The sequence below is a fragment of the Syngnathus acus genome, chromosome 15 (assembly GCF_901709675.1).
Source record: "Syngnathus acus chromosome 15, fSynAcu1.2, whole genome shotgun sequence".
NCBI lineage: Eukaryota > Metazoa > Chordata > Actinopteri > Syngnathiformes > Syngnathidae > Syngnathus > Syngnathus acus.
Window position 1 is genome coordinate 3938721 of NC_051100.1, and position 17187 is coordinate 3955907.

At 46.4% G+C, this 17187-nt stretch overlaps 1 protein-coding gene across 13 annotated transcripts; it reads left to right on the forward strand.

Annotated features, from left to right (window-relative positions):
• Nucleotides 1–683: 683 nt before the first annotated feature.
• Nucleotides 684–17031, forward strand: col17a1b (collagen, type XVII, alpha 1b). Of its 13 annotated transcripts, none has more exons than XM_037272401.1 (52): nucleotides 684–1010; nucleotides 2308–2372; nucleotides 4449–4499; nucleotides 4637–4750; nucleotides 4934–5212; nucleotides 5285–5341; nucleotides 5627–5662; nucleotides 5757–5807; nucleotides 6993–7148; nucleotides 7384–8067; nucleotides 8253–8330; nucleotides 8427–8492; nucleotides 8756–8890; nucleotides 8966–9058; nucleotides 9126–9170; nucleotides 9250–9390; nucleotides 9542–9895; nucleotides 9929–10486; nucleotides 10556–10606; nucleotides 10672–10698; nucleotides 10775–10837; nucleotides 10910–11005; nucleotides 11127–11162; nucleotides 11246–11272; nucleotides 11665–11709; nucleotides 11779–11841; nucleotides 11921–11947; nucleotides 12070–12141; nucleotides 12262–12297; nucleotides 12360–12395; nucleotides 12462–12524; nucleotides 12592–12618; nucleotides 12685–12759; nucleotides 12980–13060; nucleotides 13126–13185; nucleotides 13273–13332; nucleotides 13403–13429; nucleotides 13561–13611; nucleotides 13694–13780; nucleotides 13856–13885; nucleotides 13995–14099; nucleotides 14170–14289; nucleotides 14351–14464; nucleotides 14546–14680; nucleotides 14742–14852; nucleotides 14930–15094; nucleotides 15181–15321; nucleotides 15392–15622; nucleotides 15763–15927; nucleotides 15999–16079; nucleotides 16204–16287; nucleotides 16386–17031. In XM_037272401.1, exons 2-52 carry the CDS (start codon nucleotides 2318–2320, stop codon nucleotides 16427–16429), a joined length of 5589 nt encoding a protein of 1862 aa, XP_037128296.1. In that variant the 5' UTR covers nucleotides 684–1010; nucleotides 2308–2317; the 3' UTR covers nucleotides 16430–17031. The 13 variants fall into 13 exon arrangements, with proteins under 13 accessions (XP_037128296.1, XP_037128297.1, XP_037128298.1 ...); XM_037272402.1 differs by having other exon boundaries at nucleotides 9938–10486; XM_037272403.1 differs by having other exon boundaries at nucleotides 9542–9886; nucleotides 9938–10486.
• Nucleotides 17032–17187: the final 156 nt, after the last annotated feature.

Genomic DNA, 17187 nt, shown 5'->3' on the forward strand with positions numbered 1-17187 from the left:
GCTCCTCGCTGGAGAGATAAAGAATGCTTCTTCGCTCCAAGTTGCACAAATGTAAATGGTCGGAAGCCTTTCAAAGAATAAACCCATTGTTAACTTGAAGGCTGAGCTCCATGTAAGCAAAGACTTTCTTTGTAGAAGTAGAAACTTTTTGAAAATGCGTGGCTACGTATCTTTCAAGGGGAAGTGAAATTCAAGTGCCAAATTTTTGGACAAAACGTCAGGAAAAGCCCTCGAGAACAACTGAACTTGATTTTTCTTGATTATTTTTAGGGCACAAAAACCTTCAGTTTAAACGTGGTGAGGACTATACTGTATATCGTTTCATTTTCTACAATGCAGGCTATAAGTGTCTTTTTTCTTTTAAACAATGCGTTGGCTAAGCATGGGGTGTCGCTTGTAATTATACTGTTAAACTGTCCTAAGTAAGCCTTGATGCAAAAAACGGTTTCACATAAATACTAAATGTGTACTCTGTGATAAAGTACAGTAGAGCAATACAGTAGTGTCTGCAAACCACAAAGTGCATGCCAATTATTGTCCATGCAATATAAGCAGCAGATGTGATCCAGTTGCAACAGGATGAGCTTTCTCGCTGCACACAATCGCCCTCTACTCTAATAAAAAAAAAAAAAAAGGTTCCCACCCCCTCCTCCAAGAAAAAAAAAAAACATTTGGGCAGCAGTTGTGTCTTCAGAGCCGCAGTAGGAGTTTTCGCTCACTGTTTTCAAGTTTACAGACGGACGCGTTCACGTGTCAGCTCCGGCTGTGGGACTTTGGAGCTGCAGACAGCTACACCTGCCTGCCAAGCGACGTCGAGGGGCGCGGCCGGGACCGCTGCCCGCAAATCTCCGTTGCGACTTTACTCGGGCAACACAAAGTCATAACAAGAAGCGGAGAGGACTTTTTTTATTTATTTTAGGAACATCCCGGGGCTTCTTTGCGCACGCTGCCCCCCTCCCCGAAGGAGCTCCACGCGGACGGGGGGACTTGATTGACTCCTTTGGCTGGAGGTATGAACACAAACAGTGAAAATACTTTTTAAAAGTACTTTTTTGCTTTTTTACCTCCCATGCTGAATGTTTGTTAATAGCTATCACTTCACCCTGTGAGTTTTCAATGACTTTCTCTGCATGTGCTTTGAGCTGGAAATGCACAAAATATTTTTTTTGTCCCTTTTGATCAAGTTAAAATTAGTCTGTTACCATGATCCCCGGATAGTTTTTCATGCTCTTTATGGGGCTATTTACATCTCTCCTAAATATATTACTCAACTTGACTTCTGCCTACTTACTTTGACAGCAACCCTTCTATATGTTATTTATATTCCCAGGTTAGGAGGTGAAGTTAAACAGGCTACTAGGTGGCTTAAAGGAATTTAGGATGTGGATTCTTTAAAAGCAAAAAGTGTCTGGTCAGCATTTGGGGTGGGGTGGAGGAAAAAAAAACACAGTAACGGCACATTTGTAGGAAATTGAGGAAATAAGAAAAGTGTTGGATGTATTAAATATCCCCGGGGTGTGGTGAGTGGCTTGTATGGTGTGCATCTGGCCTTTTGAGCCTTTGTCGGACACAATAATGCTGCTTCAGAGCCTGTCTCACCATGTTTTGTATCTTCTATCAGCTATTCATAAGGGCTTGGGGAGTTCAAATGTGTTCAAGGACGAAAAAATGTACATGATTCGTGTCTGTATGGAACAAGGACACTGAAAGATGTGGCTTTTATACCCTTGACATTTGGCTTTTACGGCTTGTCATGTGACTTTTTTTTTTCTCGCCCTGAAATAGATATTATGGTCCAACATTTTGGAGTAAGTGTCACAAAAAGCCAAATTAAAAACTAAAGATGCTTAGAGTTGATCCTTGTGGTACACCACTGTCCATCATCCAGACAAGCCAAGACGTTTGGCTTTTGCAGCAATAACAAGTGCCTTTTTTTACTCTAAAAACATACATGTACTAATCTTGGAGGCTGGTCATTCACTTTATCGTATTTATATATATAGAAATGAACTTCGCCGCATTTTTGAAACGAACCAAACTTACACTTTATGAATATGATGATGTTTCATTGGCATGAAATGACCAATGAAAGCGTCAATTCCATACTCTCCTCGTGACCTTTCCCACCCTTGAATCTCAAGTGAATCTTGTGACATTCTTGTGCTTTCCCATCCTTCTCATTGGATTCTCGTTTTTATAGCCCAATTGCCATTTAGCCGCATTGGAAGCAAAACAAGCGTTGGCACGCACGCACGCACGCACGGTAGCGTGAGTGCGGTCATAGTTGTGCTGTCATCTTGTCTGCAGATAAAATGGCATGGACGAGCTAACGCCACTGGCGGACTTCTCGGGAGACTTGGCGGACGAACGGGGTGAGGTTTCTAAAGTCTTCAGGGTGTAATAAGATACAGTGGAACCTCGGAGGACCGACCCAACTGGTCAACCGCAGATTTGTTTGTGTTTGGAAAAATACTTTTTTTCCCTTCGGAAATAATGGAAATAGAAATAATTTGTTCCAAATTATAGCCAGGCAATGTTTTAAATATTCCTTTACGGCTGTACATTTAGAAAGGCATGTTGGGTTTTTTAGGCATAAGTAAGATTTTGATCTTTTGGATGCTCGCTGAGTTTGTGATGCTGCTTTGCATTGCCATTTTTAAAATGCCATTTTGTAATTTCAAAAGAAGTATCACAATAAAAAGGCAAAAAAAAAAAACATGCTTAGATGTAATGCAAACTAAATTGGACTCCCGGAAGCTTATTCTGACATTTTATGATGTCATAGAAGTTTGTTTAATCATTTAAATAATCTATTGTGCCCCTCGGTTTAAAACTTTTATGAAACTTTCAAGTCCCCTTTAAGTCTTCTGTAACTTTGGACGTTCAAAGGCTCCACAGCAGCCACTTGAACCTCTCAACTGATGTTGCGTTCAAAGACCCCAGCTAACACTCCCCAGCTGCTACTGCCAGGTTAGAGTTAACTTTCCACCCCGCTGGCACCTTCTCTTGTGCTTTTGTCCCACGCCGACTGTCACATTCGCATGCTTTCTAAAGTCTCACCTTTCAAATTTCCCCCCCTTTCGTCTCACATTCAAACCCTCCCGTCCCTCTTTACTCAGTTGCTTTAATAATCAACATGCGATGAGGTCAAGTCCCGTCTGGCGATAAAACACAAGTGGACGCAGAATGTCAGACCATATTTTTCTTGATGTGTCACCTCTAAATATACTCACCTCTCGTCGGTTAAGCTCAGTAAAACGCAAAGTGCTTAAAAGGTAAAAGTTAGAGACGCATTCTAAAAGTGTGAGGAAGCCAAACACTGAGCGGAGTTAACAAATGGACACCGAGGTTGGCGTCTGGAAGCCTTGTTGGCAGCCGTGCCAAAGTGGTTAACAGATAAAGAATGTTTGCCGTTAGTTAGAGAAGTCCATAAAAGCCTGTGAGAGGAGGAATGGGGGGGGGGGGGGGGGGGGGGTCGGGATGATGTTACTCACGGGCCGAGCTTTTCCTTGGTATTATCGTTATGATTATTAATGGTGACGTCCAGGAACTTAATTTGCGCTGGACACCGAACACAGCTATGCAAAAAAAAAAAAACGCTGTTTGTAGACGTAGCAAAAGTGTGCAACTTAAGAGCAGGCTTACATTCTTCTGCTGATATTTTGGCGGAATTTATTCATGATTTATTGGACAGAGGCAGTTAAGTTTGTCAAAATTCTGTACAATTTTCTCTCCACTGCAGTAAACCCCAAAAATCTGACCCTGGCAACCGCACTATCGAATAAGATCCAACACAAGAGCTGTATCAAAAATGCAGCTTTGTAAAGATAACTGACGGCGATTTTATTTTGGGCCGCTGCCGACTTCAACCATCAAAATCGAATTTCCAAAACTGCACTCCAGTTTGTCAACAATACGCTTACCCTAATGGATTTGGAAATAATCATTAGGCACCTTTTCAGGATTTGGAAATAATCATCAGGCACATCTTCAGTCAACTATTTTTTTTTAGCAAATGGTAATGTACAAAACAATGTTTTAATCTGAGATGGTTTTGTTTGCCAGATAAATTAACAAAAACTATTATTTGTGTTTTTTTTATTGAACAGAAAATCATAATGTCAACATTTCTGTCCAATCTGGTTGCTCAATGTTACAATTCCATTTAAGGGGGCCACTTGAGAAGTGCACAGTATGTTCTCTTAACCTGGAAACTCAAACATTGAGTCAAAGCAAAACAAAAAAAGTCACCTTTAATGACTGGTACCCAATTAAAAGACTAAAAGTACATCCCAGCACTCACGCTAATGCAAACCGAAATAATCATCAGGCACTCGCTCGGTGGACAGTTGCTCACGCGGGGATTAGCGTTAAAGTAAACACGCCGCTTTGTATAGCGACTCCCCGGATTCTTCCCAAACTAATCATTTTTCTTTTTGTGCTATCAGTCGTGACGGAGTCCCTAACGTCCACGGGCAGACTGACATCCCTCCCGCCAAGTGAGTGTCTCCGTCGCTTTAATTGTTGACGTTGAGGCCAAGGCATAACGCGGTAATTACAAGCGTGCAGCTCGGAGGGAAGTGCCCGATGAGTAATAGCAGCTCTCGTGTTTTGCTGTTTGTCTTCTGGTTGCTAGAGGGAACCGGCGGATCGAGTCACAGGAACATGGCCAGCACCAGCGGAGGAGGAGGAGGAGCTTTGGAGAAGAACATCTTAACGCAGAAGAGCAGCACTTCTTACTTTACTTCTTGTGAGTTACCAACACACCGATGAGTCGAACGACTGACTCGGAGTCGAATCGAATCGACGTGAAACTTCTCACTTTTGCAAATCGCCACAGAGTAAAAATAAAATGATGAACACAAATGTCCTTAAGATCATACGTGTGATGGCGTGTCCCTCATCCTTCTCACCAATACTTCATGTTCTGCAGCCTCGGTGGGCGTGAGCAGCAGTAACTACAGCTCCTCGGGTGTTTACCTGGGAGGAGACGCCATCGGAATAGGGGACGGTGCAACCGGCTACCTGGACAATGAAGGCTACAGCAGCGGAGGAGGAGGAGGAGGAGGAGGAGGAGGAAGAGGCGGAAGCGGTTACATCGTCAGCTCGGTGACCAAAGTCAGCTCGTCGGGCGGCGGCAAGAGAACACAGGGCGCCGTCGCCTCCTCGGACAGGAAGCAGGCGGGGTCCAGCCGCTCGGGAGGTTACGAAGGTGAGTGGCTCGTGGTGGAGGTGAGGGACGGCCAGTAGGGGCGCTCTTGATGCACTATTGCGTCTCTTCCAGGGAGTTCCAGCGCTAATTCCTCGCCGGAATTTTCCCGCAAAGACTATGGAATCTATTGTAAGTGACTCTGAAAAGGTTCAAAGCTTGATAGGAAACTCCAATTTTTTTTTCCTCCATACAAAATATATTAAAAAAAAAAAGTCTGGGTATGGTACATGGTTGCACCAAAGCACTACTTTTACTTTTTAGGGATAATTTGTAAAACTATTTTGAGTCATTTTGCTGTCATTGTAGTGGTTTAAAAAATATGATTATTTTTATTATTATTCAAATTTAAATGTCATTTGGTAAAAGCAGTCTGTCTAATAATTTGGATTTTCCTTTGGGGATTTTTTTTTCCAGGCTCGGGCAACACCAGAGGGAGAAGCGAGAGCAGAGGTACGCCCTCGTTTTCCGCAACACCTGCAAATTCTGAAAATTCTCCCTTTTTGATTGTAATCTGGATTTTCTTTGTTCCATCGTTGGCGGCCAGAAAGCGAAATCCGGGCCCGGCTGCAAAGCGCCTCTCCCACAGCCGGCAGATGTGAGTCGACTCTACTTTTTTTTTTTTGTTATATAACGTATCATAAAGTAACAAAAGCATCTTTATTTGGCTGAAGGGATCTCGTGGATTGTTGAATCGTGCTTTCTGAGTTGGGGCCCTGTCAGGGTTGCCTTTTTTTTTTTTTTAGTCCCTCAAATTCCTGCATCTCTCTCGTGCGTGTTTATGTGGAGATGGCGAACACGTGGCGGTAACCTACAGCACAATATCCAATCTGGCGCTCAGATGGACTCCATTGTGGGTTTTCTTTCCAATGTGCTGCTGCTGCCTCTGGTCCAGATTTGGCGGCAGCGCTGGTAGAAGTGACTCACGGCTTACCACATGCTTCCCGCTCACTCACTACGCCCCCTGCTGTACTTGTGAATAACTGCAGCACTCCATCCAAATGTTTTTTTCAAAGGCAAGGCTAATTTATGTAGCACCATTTTTCTTCATGATTGTGTAGCCCTATGGACATACCTCCTGTCTTGCTTGAAAGTAGCTCTGGATCTTCACCCAGCCTAGCTTAACTGTACCTCGGTGCAGAACGGCTCATTATGCAAGCTGGAAGTATCACCCAGAACACAACATGAACGTTCAGCTCAGGATGTGAGATATAACTTCATAACTCGGAATCAGGGTAAAGCGCCGTAACCGAAATTTACCGTAAAACCTCAAACGTGGCCTATTCCTGGCTGAGGCAGACTCCCAGAAGGCAGTCCGTGCCGTTTTAGAAGACTGAACCCCACATGGGCCGGGTGTCCAATTACCCAGCTGCTTCCTATTTGTTAGGGGAGGAGTGTTCTCTTCTTTAATGTTCATTTTGCGTGCTCTCAAACAGGCCCGCTCTGTAATTGAACACAACACAACTGCAAGGAGATGCTTGAATGTTAAAAAAAAAAAAAAAACTTGTGAGTGAGCTTCAGTCACTTTGCCGAAGGTGGCGATTAGATGGATTGAACACAAAAGCTGGAGCAAAACATGCAGACAGACACTATGACAATACTCATTTATTCTTTATCCTCTGCCAAGAATGACTAACATTGAATACATAGCAAAAACATTTTTTCTTTTTTTTTTTTACATTCAAATCATTACTCTATGATTTTATAAAAAATTTTAGGAGAACCCGGAAGTGACGAATGATTGTCTAGAACTTGAGTGTTTACAACACAATCATACTTGCAGGGGCGGAGCTGGATGACGTGAAGAAGCTGCTGAAGGTTCGCTCCAGCAGCTCCAGTCCCATGCGTGCATCCAGCACTTCGGCCATCATGGGCGACCCCAAGAAGGCCAGCGTGGAGACCCAGACCATCTCGGTGACCTCTCGGGCCTCGCAGTCGGGTATTTGACCCCGCCCCCTACTCACTCCCACGCACAGACACTTTGTCTCCCTCCCACTTTGGGTTTTGTATTACAGCACGTTAGTCACACACGACATCTGTTTTTCTGAGAAAGTTAATCCACGGGGCAGACTGACATGTCATACAGCTGAGACTTTCTTGTCTCTCGTTGTCTCTGATTCATTCTCCCTTGAATAGAGAAATAAAATCAAATATGTCTTCTGCCTCTTCCACAGTGTTAACATTTGGTTCCGGTGCCAGATCGGATGGCTTCCACACCGTGGACTCATCCGGCTTGCTCGAAACGGGTCTGCCAGCCGGCCGCTTCGACATAGTCGGCAAAGCCAGCCATTATGAAGGCAGTCTCAAATCGGGCCACTATAGTGACGCGGGAAGGTCGGACATCGGCGTGAGGTCCGTCACGTATGACGCAGGCGTGCGATCGGGCCAGTACGGTGGCGGTGTGAGATCAATGTCGTATGATACCGGAGTGTGGACAGGACAGTATAACGGCGGCGTCAAAGCAGCGCAGTACGATACCGGCATCAGGTCCTTGAATACCGGTGTCGTATCCGCCCAGTATAATGGCAGTTTGAGATCAGGCCAGTACGATGCCGGCGCCGTATCCTCCCAGTATGGCGGCAGTTTGAGGTCCGGCCATTATGACACCGGTGTGAGGTCATCTCAGTACAGTATCAGTCAGAAATCTGGCATCCACGACTCTGGGATGAGATCCACCCAGTACGACTCGGACGCGGCGCTTCCGGCCTTCCCGTGGTCCACCGCCACCTTGCCCGCTGCCGCAGGCACCGCGGCGGCGGCGGCGGCGGGCGCCGGCAGTAGTTACTCGTACCAGGCCGGCGCCAACAACATGTCAGGCGGAGCGACGCCCATCGCCCTGGGTGCACCGTCCCTGTCAGGTGAGCGTGTTACAAAGTCAAGATGCATGTCTTCATGATAGTTATACAGAATTTTTTTTTCGATAAGAATAAATCAGTAGAACTCAACATGAAATCAAGCAAGAAATATTTATTTTGAATATGAAAACAAAACAAAAAATATAGAATAGAAACACTGTAATCAGACTCATGATATTTCCCCACAGTGTATGGCTTTCAGAATAATTTGGCGCCCTCTTCTGGCAGTGCAATCACTACAAGCGGCGCAAATGCCAACATGACAAGTACGCACGTTTGAAATGTCCAGAACAAAAAAAAAAAAAAAAAGATGAAACATGAGAGTTTACCTTTATCTGATTGTTTTTTGTTTTATTTGACAGCTTACGGAGTTCAGAAAAACGTATCTGCCGTTGGCGGTGGTGTCGTTGGCGCTGGAGTTGCTACAAGTAAGCTGCTATGTCTCCCCCTGGTGGTTGAAAATGTTTTCTACCGTTAAACGCTCATTCATCTTACTGTAAAGCTGCTTTATGCTGAATAGTACAGAATTATTGTGTATTTATATGGTAAAAAATGTTTATCTCATGCTGATTTAGAATTTAAATCTCATAATCTACTATAGAAAAACAAATTATGATGTGAAAATGAGAATTCTGATCCGAGGCCTCCCATTGGAGGAAATGACACATTGCTTGCTATCTGTCCTCCCAAGCCACTCGATCCCAAAACGGGGACGCATACAAGGACTATATGTTCGTTAATTCGGAGAAGGACAACGCCAGGGAGACGGAAGCGCTTCTTTTGGCCAAAGACAGCGGCAAGCAGTTCACTCGGGCTGCAGGAGGAGGTGAGGCGCACTTTTGTCCATGTCAGAAATAAAGTGGACAAAATTGTCAACAACCGCCGCTTGTTGATGTTTCAGGTTCCCTCTCGGGCGACTCCATCCAGAAGGAGAAGTTAATCACAACCTACAGCGAAGGAACTCAACTTAAAGCAGGGATGGGAAATGCTTATTGTGAGTCTGAAACCACAACAGCACTTTTGCATTTATTCCTGAAGCTAAAGATGTGTGACTCCATCAGATGGATCATCGGGAGTTTTAATGAAAGACAAAGGCACACACGCACGTACGTATTTCTCTTCTATTTCGTCGTACTCGGACTTTTATGGAGATTTATTTGAATTGACGGCGAGCTTTGTCCGCAGAGCTTCGCAAGAAGGGCGGCGCATGCGGAGGCGGCTGGTGCTGCTGCTTTGATGCCTGTTGCTCCTGGTGGAAGTGGTTGCTGGGATTCCTGCTCCTCTTCTTGCTCCTCCTCGGACTCCTCTTCGGCCTCATTGCGTTGGGTAAGGAAGGTCTTCGGCAAAATAGCACAAATTGTTGTTGGGGGCACATTTCCGTTGGGAATGCCTAATTGTAATTAATTCTATAGAAAAAAAAATTCTATTGACTTTTTAAATGTCATTCAACAAAATTATTATTTTTTCTCATTATTAGCTGAGGACGTGAGAAAGCTGAAGAACCGGATGGCCACTCTGGAAAGCGAGTCGGCCATCATCTCTGCTCGAACCAGTCGTCTCGTGGGTCTCGGCGGGAATACCTTCGTGGACGGTGGCAGCCAATCCAAGACGGACATATTCGTGTTTGGAGCAGGCGGAGGAGGAGGCTCGGACTCTAGTTCTGGAACCCAAATCGGAGTTGCTGCTGGTGCTGGTGCTGGGGGTGGTACTTCCGCTGGGGGTGGTGGTGTCATTGCCGGAGCTGGTGCTGGAGCCGCTGGTGCTGGTGGCGCTGGTGGTGGAGGCACTGGTGCTGGAGGCGCTGTAGGTGCTGGAGCTGCTGGAGCTGCTGGTGCTGGAGCCGCTGGAGCCGCTGGTGCTGGAGGTGCTGGAGGTGCTGGAGGTGCTGGTGACAGCAGCGGTACCAGTGCGGGTGGCGCCGGAGCTAGTGGTTCCAGTGTTGGAGGCGCTGGAGCGAGTGGAACCAGCATAGGTGGTGCTGGAGCTAGTGGAAGCAGTGGAGCTGGGGGCGGAGCTACTGGAACTGGCTCAAGTGGTAGCGCAGGCACCAGCGTCAGTGGTGGCTCTAGTTCTGGACGTACTACAATCATTACTGGCGGTACCCACATTGGTGGTGGTGCTGATGGAACCGGATCCAGTGGAACTGGCTCCAGCGGAACGGGCTCCAGTGGCGGCGCAGGCACCGGTGTCACCGGTTTTGGCGGAACCGGCAGCATTGGCGGCGGCGGCAGCGACTCCTCGTCTAGCCACACCTCCAGTAGCCACACGACCAGCCACACCTCCAGCGTGAGCCACCACGAAGGTCAAGTGACCGCCAACGGCTTCTGGACCAGCGGCACCGGCGGTTACGTGGACGCCGCCGCTCTTCACATGGCCATCCAGCGCATGGTCAGAGGAGAAATGCAGTCGCAGGCCTTCCAAGGTAATCTTTTTAATACTCCATATATATGAATAATTGACTATTAAATATTTAATGAAACTTATTTTCCAGCCTTCATAACGGCCACAATGCAAGGAGAACGAGGACTGCCTGGACCTAAAGGTAGATTTATTTGGCGCGAAATCGCTACTTTTAAACAAACTAACTGTGTGTTTTACTTGTCGCAGGTGACACGGGTCAACCCGGATTTCCAGGTAAGTTCTTTTTTTTTTTTTTGCACCCACCTTCACACATTGTCTGTTGGTTAATATCAAACCTTTTTGACCTCAGGCGCGCCCGGTCCGATTGGTCACGAAGGTCCTCAAGGTCCAAAAGGCCAAAAAGGAAGCCATGGTATTACAATATATACGTACACGCTTTGGACTGTGTACAACTGGGTTAATAAATGTCAGCATGTGTCTACAGGTGAACAGGGATTGGAGGGGCCTCCTGGTTTGAGGGGGCGAGAAGGCCCTGCTGGACCAAGAGGTGAACAAGGATTTGGCTCCAAAGGAGACAAAGGTACATCAAAATAATTGTCGTAGCAAGTAGCAAACAGGACCGGACAGGGGAAAAGATTCTAGAGTTGTAGGACAGTAGTGTCTTCTCAATCTTCAGCATTTCATTGTTTTCGTTCCGGAAGGTAATGCTGGGGAACCCGGAGTCCCCGGTCCAAAAGGTGAGGCCATCCCTCGAGCAATTTTCAAAATGATCCATCCAGTCTAGTATTCAGTTTAACTCGACATTGATGATTCACTGCAGGTGCTTCTGGGCTCATTGGAGCACCAGGTGAGAGTCTTAGGTCTTGCTCTCTTCTTGTTCTTCTTCTTCCTTCTCTTTGGACTTTACCTCAATGGAGGAGTCAGAGTGAATCTTTCTCTTCTGCATCTTCTGCTCTCGCTCCTCAAGTCTTCCCTCACCTTCTTTCATTTTAGTAGGAGCCGTTCTTCACCTCTCTTGCAAGTCCCCCTTTTCTTTGAAAAGTTGACCCTAATTTTTACTCCTCATCACTTTTTGGCTGTTCCTTGTCATTCACTTGCTATCTCCTCTCAGGCAGATCAAAAAATCACCTACCTGTCCATTTCTAAGCTAAAATTATTTCGCTTTGGCGCCCTCTGCTGGCAGTAGTGCTAAGCAGCTGTGACATAATCTCACGCTCATGATTTGTTTGTTCAAACCAGGTCCTCAGGGTTTCCGTGGAGAAGCAGGCTCACCTGGTCTTAAAGGTAGAGTTTGTAGAATAAAACATAACAAGATGGATTCAAGCAAAATAAACCTAACATTTGTATGGTCAGGTGATCGCGGTTTACCTGGTTTGGTTGGACCGGCTGGAGAGAAAGGAGCTAAAGGATTAGCAGGTGAGTGGCAGGCCTTATCATTCTTTTTTCTGACAACAGTAGATTTATGTGTTTGTATCTTACTCTTTCCCATCATCAGGACAAGACGGTTCAAAAGGCTCAAGAGGTAAAAACAAATTAGCATCTCTTGTTAGCCACATAGCTAATTGTTTTATTTTGAATTTTAATTTTGAGTTTCAGGAGACTTATCATGAATGATGAGAATTTTTTTTAAATGTCTGCCCACAGGTGATCTTGGCAGTCCTGGCCACCCTGGACTTCGAGGGCCGGCTGGTCCGCCAGGAGATGCTGGACCTCCGGGTGAGTTTTAAGGAATTATTTTGAAAATATTACCAAACAGACTTGGACATTTCACAAGTGTTACTTCCAAATATTTAAAAATCTGTGAAGTGAAAGCGTGTTCTTTTCTTCTTCTTGAAGGACTACCAGGCAATCCAGGTCAACCAGGCCCTAAAGGTACAAAACCAGCACAAAACCCGAAACACAAAACTCGTGCGATAATTATTGTTTGTTTTCAGGTGACACCGGTGAAGCAGGAAGAATTATTAACGCAGGTAATGAAGCTAACTTTTGTTTTTAATTTGTAGCGTTCATGTGTTTACCTGTCAATCATTTTGCAGCCGGCGTTGCTACCGTGCACATCCCTGGACCACCCGGGCCTCGCGGACCTCAGGGAGTATCAGGTCCGACGACCTCTTTCAATAACGCGATCATAACGTCCACATTCGTAACATTCGATTATGTTCTTAGGTCCAGCTGGCCCTGCCGGTCCTGCAGGTAAGTCCTCACATGTCTTCACAAGTATTTTTAGATTCAATGTGACCATGTTGTTGGTCCTGGCAGGTCCTAAAGGTGACCGTGGAGAATCCGGATCAACAGTGAGGACATCTGAGAGTTTCAGCTCAAGTCTAGCTGAGAGTGAGTTCAAAATTCTCCTGTTTGGATTGAAAAAGGGAGGAAAAAAAAAAGTGCTATCTTGGATGTAATATTATCTTCTGCGTATTAACTTTAGCAATGGAGTATGGGAGTTTTAATTAAGCAGGATGCACGAGAGACAGACAGGAAATGAAGGTTGAGGAAATGTGGGGTCAGGCCAGGAGTTCTAAAATACCAACATTTCTTTTTGGGTACGTTTTAGGGCAGTATGCTTCCGGCGGTTCGTCGTCTCTACGCGGCCCACCGGGTCCACCTGGGCCACCTGGACCTCCTGGTCAGCCAGGTACGTATCACCTGATGCTTCTGATGAAGTCCATAGACTTGTAACCATCTCCAACATGTCCGCAGGTTACGGAAGACCAGGGCCCAAAGGCGACAAAGGAGATTCTGTTGTTACAGGCAGCTCTGGTACGAAATGAAAATATGAGATTGAACACATGAGCAGCGCTTCAAGACTTCATAAAAGATAACAAAGCTCTGATTTCCAAATCTCAGGAACTTACTATACTGGACCACCGGGGCCACCTGGGCCTGCAGGACAGAAAGGAACCACAGGTCGGACCAACACCGAGTGATCTTTCATCTTGGATCTTGTTTGCGTCAATAACTTTGCATCCTTCTTTAGGTTCTCCTGGACCGAGAGGCTTCCAAGGTGAGTTCAATGTAGCCTCTCCCCTTCAACATCGTTCCTTGGCGCCAAGATGCCACAGGACGGCGCCAAAGCAGCACTTTTATATCAAGCAATTGGCGATGACGATTAATGAATGAACTGCGGTGCTGCAGGTGAACCAGGACAACCCGGCTTGCCAGGAAGACCAGGAAGCTTGGAGAGAGGTCAGCTCGGGAATATTACAAACAGATCATGCGCTGAAAATTTAGTTAGTCTGGTGGACTAAGCTTTTGTTCTCCCTTACAGAGTCCACCTATACTGGAGAACACAGTGTGCAAGGATCTCCAGGACCACCAGGGCCTCCTGGACTGCCAGGACCACAGGGAGTCAAAGGTAAAGATAGTAAGGAGCTAAAAGATCTGCTTCCAACAATGCATCCAATGAAGGTTTGTTGTCTCTGCTTTTAAGGTGACACCGGAATTCCTGGATCTTCTCGAGGTAGATCGAGTCATTCTGAAAGCTACTTGAGAACAATGAATAGAACAATTCTGGCATGGCAACCCAAGTGACGGCACAGTTTCTCATACCAACATACGCCTTGTCTCAGTCATCTCAGGGCCTCCTGGTCCTCAAGGACCTCAAGGACCCCCTGGGCAGCCCGGCTCCTTCAGTTCATCTGTGGAGATGCGCCAGTACTTGACGGACTACCTAAGTAATGTCCTGAAGCGCAAAGGCCACCTATGAAGACCTTTTGGGTGACTACTACAAATATGACTTTGCAGGTAGAAGCAGACAATCTGGCGTTCCCGGGCCTCCAGGTCCACCCGGACCTCCTGGACAACCCGGAACCTTCTCAGGTTCCATGGAGGAGATCTCCGCTCGTCTTGTTGCCTACTTGCAGCGTGAGTGTTTGTTTTTAAGACTGAGATTTTTTTTCCCCCTAACTATGTTGTGCGTTTGCAGGTTCTGGCTCCAGCTCGGGCATCAGCATTGGTGTTCAGGGTCTCCCAGGACCACCTGGACCTGCTGGACCTGGAGGAGCCTTGACTGTCAGTGGTCTCATTGCCATGCTGCAGAGTCAGTAAAACACACTGTCAATTTTTTTTCTTGGAGCAGAGTGGTGGAGTAGTGGCTAGAACATCTCTCTATAATCTCTAGGAGAAGAAGTGAGGAGATACCTGATAGGCCCACCGGGTCCTCAAGGACCGCCCGGACCACCGGGTGGATCAGGGGGCATTTCTAGCGTTTATAATATCGAGGAGGTAGCGACATATGTCTTCAACATCATGAACGGTAAGTCCAGAGTCAAAACCATTGGTGCTGCCACGTGTGTTGACCTCATTTTGGTCATCAGAGAGAGGAATCGCCAGAGGACCACCTGGACCACCAGGACCTCCAGGAGCAGGCGGATCAGGCGGCGCCGGCTACGCGACAGTTTCAATCGATTACGCGGCTCTCGTTAGAAGTAAAACAGATTCCAGAATCCACTTGGTCCACCATCTTAGTCAAATTTGTGACTCAACATCTTCTCTTGGCACACAGATCCAGACTTCCGTTCATGGATCGGATCCGCCGTGCACCAAGGTCCTCCCGGTCCTCCCGGTACTCCTGGCCAACCTGGCGCCCCTGGTCCTCAGGGACCGCCAGGGGTCGTGTTGGGGGGTGGTCGCGGGTACAGCTTGGAGGAGCTTCAGCGTTACCTGCAGGGTAAATAACGACCTGGCACTTAAAGTCTCATGCACCAGAAAGTTTCAAGTACCGTTAAAAAAAATTCAACCATGAATGTTTGACAGGCTCTAGCTTCAGAGGTCTTCCAGGCCCTCCCGGACCTCCAGGCCCACAAGGACCAGCCGGTGGTTCGGGTGGCACCGTCACTTACAGCGGAACCTTCCCCCGGGAGACCATCCGTTCTGAAGTTCACAACTACCTGACCAGTAAGCCTCTACCTGACAGTTTACATGTTTGTAACATCACAACGTCACAAACGTCACTGTCGTCCATCAGCCGACAACGTCCGACGCGCCCTCACCGGACCTCCGGGTCCTCCGGGCCCGAGAGGCCAAAAGGGAGATCGCGGAGAGACGGGTTACGTTCAAACACACAGCAGCCACAGTCAGAGCTCCTCCCAGAGCGACTCCCGCTACGCCTCCCAGCGGCACGAGCTCGACGTCAGCAAGCTGAGCGAGACCTTGGACTACAGCAGCGTGGCCGTGAAGGTCACGGACTATATCAAAAGTGAGTGGATAACTCGGCACTTAATAGGAACGTCACGACTCAGCGGAATTTTGAACAAGTCAGATCGGAGGATTAATTTTAGTTTCTAAGGTGACCAGGTAGTCCATAAAACAAGACCATGTGTCCTTATCCTCACACAGACCAAGGCCTGCTGCAGGAGTACCTTGTGGAGGGTCCTTGGAGGACTCAAGTAAGAGCTGTACAAGGCCCGCCCGGCCCACCGGGCCCCCCCGGATCGCCTGGTTACAGCCGTGTGATTGCAGCTTACGGCAACGTTACGGCTGACCTGATGGATTTCTTCCGAAGTGAGAACTCGGCTCATGGGAGGGTTCACGCTAACCTGAGCTTTTTATTGATTCTTCTTGTCTCGGCACAGCTCACGGCACCAGCCCTGGTCCTCCGGGAATCGCCGGACAGAGAGGAGAAAGAGGCTACCCAGGACCTAAGGGAGATAAGGGTATCGATCGCAAGTCGTTTAAATTGGAAACATGAAATTTGGTTGGCGCGCAGAGGGGTGTCCGAGGAGGGGCATGCCCCCCCTCCCAGGCGTCCACTGAATTCTCAATTGTATTTGTTTCTAGGTGATGCCGGACGTCCGGGTTTACCAGGAATTCCAGGGACGTACACGGTCCAAATTCCACATCGCGTACAGAGGAGTGAAGCAGGTCGTCACAAATTTCCCATTCATCCCTTTTTTTTTAGGCTGCATCCAGATTCTGAGCTTTTAACAAATCTGATGAACGTTTATGTTTTGTTGTTACAGGAGGTAAAGAAATCAAGCGGGAAGTTGCGGCAGACGGCGGCTGAAATGCGGCTACTACTTTCTTCTCTGTTCTCTACCGAAGTAATGCAAGTAGAACGAAAAAAAAAAACAAGCTTTAGTAATGATTAGCTCTTTAGCTTTGCTGCTGGCCGGTGTTTTTTTGGACACGTTTTTCCATCGCTCACATGTGGATGTTTAATATTAGCTTTATTTAGATGAAAATATTATCTTAGTAGAATTAAGCTCAAGTGACTGAAGTTGTTTAATGTTTCATTTTTGAGTATTCTACTGTATTGAGGTCAATGCCTTAATTGCTGTTTTATGGAAATTTCCATTTTATTGTTCTTAGCCATTATTTGCCATATAAGCCTACGGGATCCGTACAAAAATTTCCTTATGGAACATATTTATGTTAGCATAAGCATTCACCCAAGTTACATCAATTGCTGTATTTAGACCTGATTTTTACTGTACTTGAAGATTTATAGATTAATACGCAAAGCAATATTCCACTTGAGGGCTGCAAATGAAGCTGAAGGAATGACTGATTAGATTGTTTATTTTTGTATATGAGAACACTGACTTTGATGTTTTGACTTTATACCGTCACATTTTTGGGGAAAAACATTAAATTATAAATTGCTGCCATACTTGCTTTTATTTAAAAACACCAGAAAAACATGAATATTTTTTATTTACAACAAATATGTCGGTTGACATTCCCAATACATTTGATCTGACAATAGAACTGCATATATACTATTTTTCATTGAGGTGGAGAGACAATACAATTAAAATTCAG